Source organism: Nematolebias whitei, chromosome 5 (genome assembly GCF_014905685.2).
Source record: "Nematolebias whitei isolate Nwh7 chromosome 5, NemWhi1, whole genome shotgun sequence".
Taxonomy (NCBI): Eukaryota; Metazoa; Chordata; class Actinopteri; order Cyprinodontiformes; family Rivulidae; genus Nematolebias; species Nematolebias whitei.
The window spans coordinates 6,237,173-6,243,824 of record NC_056502.1 but is presented as its reverse complement, the minus strand read 5'-3'; the positions used below and the strand labels follow the sequence as shown (position 1 = coordinate 6,243,824).

General features: G+C 43.4%; 1 protein-coding gene across 2 annotated transcripts in view; it reads right to left on the bottom strand.

The window, feature by feature from the left end:
• Positions 1–333: 333 nt before the first annotated feature.
• Positions 334–6,652, bottom strand: part of psmc4 (proteasome 26S subunit, ATPase 4) — a 9,200-nt gene continuing 2,881 nt past the window's right edge. For both annotated transcript variants that reach the window (XM_037676743.1, XM_037676744.1), the window contains exons 4-11: positions 5,585–5,731; positions 5,360–5,469; positions 4,887–4,980; positions 3,857–4,024; positions 3,684–3,760; positions 2,517–2,685; positions 795–850; positions 334–717 (exon numbers count right to left, since the gene is read on the bottom strand). In XM_037676743.1, coding sequence (XP_037532671.1) covers positions 604–717; positions 795–850; positions 2,517–2,685; positions 3,684–3,760; positions 3,857–4,024; positions 4,887–4,980; positions 5,360–5,469; positions 5,585–5,731 — 935 coding nt within the window. In that variant the 3' untranslated portion in view covers positions 334–603. The remainder of the gene's footprint in view (positions 718–794; positions 851–2,516; positions 2,686–3,683; positions 3,761–3,856; positions 4,025–4,886; positions 4,981–5,359; positions 5,470–5,584; positions 5,732–6,652) is intronic.

Genomic DNA, 6,652 nt, shown 5'->3' with positions numbered 1-6,652 from the left:
TCTAAATGTTTAACTTCCTCCCAGCTGGACCAGTTTCTGATCGCTGCTTCAACAGAAACATAAAGAGTAACTTTTCACCAGTGAGCAGAGAGAAGCGACAGTAAAGAGAAAACCGCTTCGAGACGATTTGTGTGAGAATGTGTCCTCGGTTGTTTCCTTTGATTGTTTTACAGCCTGACCAACAGCCGAGGCAGTAAAATAATCTTAAAATGATTAAATCATCCATAAAACCTGTTGATTAGTGTTTCGGTCGAGCCCGAGTTAAAAGATCCAGTTTTATGTCTTTATCTAAAGGCAGAAAAACAATCAAAGTCTAGTTTTATTTTATGGAAAACTTGTTTATTGGGTGTATTTTTGTTTTTATTTTTGTTATGTTCTTCTGGCTACAGTCGAGACCAGATATTTATGGAAACCAGAAGAGCGCCTGTAAAAAAACAAAAAAACACTTTCTTCGTGGTGGTGCGCCGGCTCGAGGCCGAGACTGACCCGACCCGTTAGACTCGGCGCTGCAGTGGGAAATTTAGTCCAAACGAAGAAACTAATCGATGCAGGTTGCAGACCCAGACGGAAATCAACACCAGACGTGCGTCGGCTCGGTTCCGTCTACTTGTAGAACTCGTGCTCCTGCTCGTCCTTCTTGATGACGGTCTTGTAGGCCTTCTCGAAGTCCTTGGCGAGAACGATGTACCTGTTCTCACGCACGGCCAACATGCCGGCCTGAGACGGAGGAGAGACCAAAATGAGCCAGGAGTTTATTTTGAAGAGTTCTGTGAACAACCGAAGCTTCAGCTCACCTCCTGGCAGATGGAGTTGATGTCGGCTCCAGAGATCTTATCGGGCCGGGCGACATCTGAACCACCGTTAAAGAGTAGAACACCAGAATCAACCAGAAACTCGTACAGGTATTAAAGGCCGACTTGCACCGCCATTAAAGGCTAACTCGAACTGAGATTAAAGGCCGACTTGGGAGGACTCCCGCAGCAATTAAACAAGTCGTGCTGCAATTAAAGGCCGACTCGTACGGAGATTAAAGATGGCGGATCTCGGATTGACTACTGCAACTCCCTTCTTTATGGCCTCCCCAACAAATCTCTCCAGAAGCTGCAATTGGTCCAGAACTCAGCTGCCCGTGTCATCACTCAAACCTCCTCCTATAACCACATCACTCCAGTCCTGCAGCAGCTCCACTGGCTCCAAGTTAAATCACGCATCGTCTTCAAAATTCTTCTTCTCACTTTCAAAGCTCTCCACAACCTTTCCCCTCCGTACTTATCTGACCTCCTACACATCTCCATCCCCTCTCGCTCTCTCAGATCCTCCTCTTCACTACACCTCCATGTACCCTCTGCCCACCTCTCCACCATGGGGAGCAGGGCCTTCACCTGCTCTGCCCCTCATCTCTGGAACTCTCTACCCTCTGACTTAAGAAACATCACCTCTCTTTCTCTATTCAAGACTGCTCTGAAAACACATCTCTTTAGACTCGCTTATCCTTAACTCTGCTGTATGTATTTTATATTCTTTACGCATTTTATATTCTGTATGTATTTTATATTCTTTATTCCTGTTGATCTTTGTTCTTACTGTAAAGTGTCCTTGGGTGTCATGAAAGGCGCTTTTTAAATAAAATGATTATTATTATTATTATAAAGGTCGACTTGTGCGGTGATTAAACGAGTTGTGCTGATATTAAAGGCCGACTCGTACTGAGATTAAACGAGTTGTGCTGATATTAAAGGCCGACTTGTACAGAGATTAAAGGCCGACTCGTACCGTGATCAAAGGCCAACTTGAGAGGACTCCCGCAGCAATTAAACAAGTCGTGCTGCAATTAAAGACGGACTCACGTGGTGATTAAAGGCCGACTCGCGCGGCGATTAAAGAGCGAGTACTTCTGACATTAAAGGCTGCTCCTACAGCCATAAATACCTGAATTTTATTCCTATTAAGAGATTTTAAAAAATGAGGTAGGAAGATTATACTCCAAATAAAACCGATGAAATTCATTTAGCATCTTTTGTTGCTGCTCTCGTTTCTCTGATGAATCGAGTCGTTAGCGTAACAAGGTGCAAACCAGAGATGCACAACTTCACAGCAGATGTTCAGACAGTCGCCCAAAAAGCTGAGGATCTTTTTAACGACTCGTCTAAAAAAAACTCAATTAAAAGAACTGTTGTACTGAAAAATGAAAGAACAATTTCATTAGAAAAAATGTAAAATATTCAGTGAAGAACAGAGCAAGCCTTTGCTGAAAATAAAATCTAGTAATGATTATTTCATGTTCCCCTGATTTAGTCTCTTTATCTGCTGAAACTTATCTGTTCGTTCGGGCTGAAAAACTGAAGAAATGCAGATTAAATTAGAAGGCAGAACAACAACAATCTGCTTCAGCTAAAACAAAATCTCCCTCATGAGAAGTTCAAGCAGGTTTTGTTGACCCGAACCGATGCTCTGTTTTCTGAGCGTGGAGCCCGATTCTGACAAAAACACCTGAACATCGTTAGGACAAAGGATACAGTCCTCCAGGTCGACCTCCTCAGACAAATTCATTTTACTGGTGATGGTGGAGAAAATGAGACGCTTCTGTCTGCGGTCGGGCAGCGGGAACTCGATCTTTCTGTCCAAACGTCCCGGACGGAGCAGGGCGGGGTCCAGGGTGTCTGCTCTGTTGGTGGCCATGATCACCTGAGCGCAGGAGGAGGGGGTGGAGTCACGCGTCATTGAGGAGGTAAACATCTGGATGTAAACTTTTAAGTTTCAAAAACACTTTCCAGACCTAATTTAAAGTAAGTTCCATGAAAGTTTACAGGAGAGAATTATAGAATTTAAAAAAATGACCTTTAATGCCCATTTTGTTATTTTAGTGTTTGTTGTCTCCACACTTTAGTTTGCGAAGACGTTTTAAAAAGATTACCGCAGAAGGGCTCCCAGATGTTTTATAAACCTTTTTTAGGCCTGTGGTACCGTCTGCCGGCAGCTGCACCGTTCAGATAAGCGGGTCCGTCATTCACAGGAGCCATTTGAGACGCTGCAGGGTCATGTTTTGTGTTTGACGGCGAGCAGATTGTGCCGGGAGGAGCCGATGAAGGTGACTGATTCAGTGCAGGAGCTGTAGACCTAAATCAGGACGTTCTGACCCGGACACTTCGCCCAGCAGGTGGAAATGATGTGCTTTTTGTGGACGGTTTCAGTGTCTGGACATTTAAAAGCTTCAACCTGCCCCACAGTCCGACTGTGGATTCTGAGCAGCTGAAGATGTTTTAGCTCTTCCTCCACGGTTCAACCCTTTTGTCCCAAATGATTCATGGGAGGTAAACCATGAACTGGAGCCCAGAACAGGAAGTGCACCCACCGTTGGTTGCAGCCCTAATGATCTGTGTGACATGTGCTCTGACTGGTTGAACAAATCATTTTCAGATTTATATCTTTAAAAAAAAAATGAGACGGGGGATAATCTGGAAACGCAAATGTTTCCAATCTGAAACGTTTCAACTTGGTAAACCCCCATTGCATGCTGGGAGTTTTCTTCGTGTAGGTCTGCTGCATTAAGAACTGCTCTGAGGCCAAAAGTCCATTGGATGTTATCGGCAGCACGAGGCAGTTGGATGCTCTTTAAGCTGAGTGACAGAGCGAGTGGATCACCGTCAGCACACACCGGAGCGTAAAGAAGCAGGCGGACTCACCTTGACATTGACGTTCTGATCAAAGCCGTCCATCTGATTCAGCAGCTCCAGTAAAATCCTCTGCACTTCTCTGTCAGCTGCAGAGAAAACACCAAACCGTAAATAATTCACGCCGCCGCTGCTTTTAACCAGAAGAAGAAAAAAAAAAAACCTGACAGGCCGTCAGCTTGTACCTCCGGTCTGAGCGTCAAATCGCTTCGTGGCGATGGCGTCGATCTCATCGATGAAGATGATGGCGGGAGCGTTCTCCTTGGCCAGCCTGAAGACGTCCCGCACCATGCGAGGACCTTCACCCAGATACTTCTGGACAAACTCCGAACCCACAACACGGATGAACGCCGCTGAGGCAGAGGGGACGAAGAGGAGTTAAAATCAAACGGTACTCTGAATTATTCTGTTGAAACGACACATTTTAGGTTTAATCTGGGGATTATTCAGTCTTTGGACCTGAACATTAGCAGAGGAATCTTTCCAACTCTGACCTCACTGGAACAGAAAAAGGCTCCTAAGCTTAAGGGATGAACCGGTGTTGTGGCAACATTTTAGAGTTCAACATTTTGGGAACTCCATTTGTCGCCAACATTCCCAACCCAGTGAGACCAGCTCTGTAGATCCAGCAGCTCCAGTAAAATGTGGTGCGTCACTGAGCTGGAGAAGAGTGAGTGATGCAAACTTGCAAGAAAATACATGAATTTTCCATTACAGTCTCACGGAGCTCTGGGTCCGACCACGTGACCAGTGAGACCAGTGTTGGAAACTGACTTGAAAACGGTTTTCTAAGCCCGACAAGTTGTTTTGGTGTCCACCTTGAATTCAGTTCAGTTTATTTATAAAGCAGAAGTCATCTCAGGGCACTGAACAGAAACAATCATATATAAAAATAATAATTTAACACTATAACACTGTTTAACATTATTTACCTTGCAATCCACCTCCAAGTTTATGATTTAATCTACTGGAGTACACTTTAGAAATTAAGGTGGGCAGATTTACATAGTTTTTTGGGACGTATTGTCTCCATTTCTTCAGCCGAATCAATAAACAGAAAACAGGACTTTAGCTCCAGCAAGAGGATTCTTAAAGAACTGTTAGCTGAAGGATGACAGATCTGTCGGACTTTGATGGATTCACAACCACCCCTCCGATCGGCTTCATGTCTCCAACAAACCTTTTTGTGTCTAAACAACGTGACGCACGTCTCACCTGTAGTGTGGTGGGCCACAGCCTTGGCCAACATGGTCTTCCCGCAGCCTGGAGGTCCGTACATGAGGACCCCTCTGGGTGGGTCGATACCAATCTGAGGAACAGAACAACAGATCAGTTTAAAACAAATAGATTCTCCTGGTTGGTCAATCTGTGCCACTAAAGATAAGTTATTCACGGTTTGACTACACAGACGTTTAGCTGCAGAACCTGTTCATGGTCTGCAGTTCTCCTCAAAATGTCTGAAACCTAAAGGCATCAACGATTGCAGCACGAGACAATAAACTTGTAAAAGTCTCACGGAGACGACTTTCTGCAAGTCTGAAGATCGTTTTAAAGATTTATAAAGTTCTGAACAGCCAAACCTGATGTGAGGTCAGAAGATCTAAACCTGAAGCTGTAACTCTCTGGGTTTCTGTGCTGGTTTTATAATAATAATTTTGAAACAACGATGAAGACGATGAAGATCTGACCTGTTTGTAGAGCTCGAAGTGAGTGAGAGGCAGCTCCACGGCCTCCCGGACCTCCTGCTTCTGGATGTCCATCCCACCAATGTCTGCGTACATCACATCGGGCTTCTGGTCTGAAAACATGGAGAGGGTGTTACTCAAGAGTGCAGGAACATCAGAGCGGTCCTGTTCCTCAGAACATCAGGGCGGTTCTGCTGTTCCTAAGCCGGGTCGCAGAACACAGCGTACCTGACGTCAGCATCATGATGCTGCTGTCGGCCTCAGGAGGAAGGACGTCCACCAGGGCGTTGCTGTGTTTGTGGAGCGCCACTGAGGCGTTGGGCTTCAGCAGCTCGCGGTCGATGGTGCTCAGGATGCGCACGTAATAGTTGGAGCCTGAAACAAGAGGAAAAACAGAACTGAAGGACCGGACTCTTCACAGACTAAATGTTAAATAATCCAAAGCTGACAGAAGGAAATACAAATCCTGAGTTTTACTAAACGCTCTGAACATAAAAACATTCAGACTAACAGCTTTAATATGTTTTATGTTTAAACTTTACTCTCATTACATCATCTCACACTAAACATTTAATGCAATGAACAAGTTTTTGTCTCGATATTTATCAATTTTTGTGGATTTTACATTTATTTTTTCCTAAATTCTTTGGTTTTACAGTAATATTTATTGAGTTTTAGTTCACCTGCAACACTTTTATATTTTAACGTTTGTGAAGCCCTTTGGTAGACGAGCGTTGCTTTTTAAAACGGGTTCAACTTTGACTTAAATTTATTGAATACACGGACACATATAACAGCAGTACTGATTACACAGAACCCGACAGCTTGTAAAATGTTCTTTACTGCGTGTAAATACGACAGAAGCGTTAAAGAAAACTTTTCTGAGAAAATATCTAAAAACCTGAACAATGAAATTCTCCACTTTATGACTCAGTAACAGAAGAATAAAGTTTTCTTATTAGATGAGGACAAAAACTTTTGTTTTTCATTTCTAAAAGATGTAAAATATTCCGTTAGTTGGTTTTTTTTAAACAAAATTCAATGCGTTCAATAGTGTTCTAGGTCTGATCAAGACTTGTGATCCCATGACAGGAAAAAAAAATCAGGAGATAAAACATTTTTGAGCAAACTTATAAAATTAATATTTTTGTTTGTTTGCTTTTTGGGTTTCTTTTGGAAAATGTTCATCTTCCCTCAATATTTAGTCACAGTCAAGACAAAAATAAACATTTGATCAAACTTGAACTCGAACCCACAGAAACAGCCGAAGTGTGTGTTTGTTAACCCACAGAAACA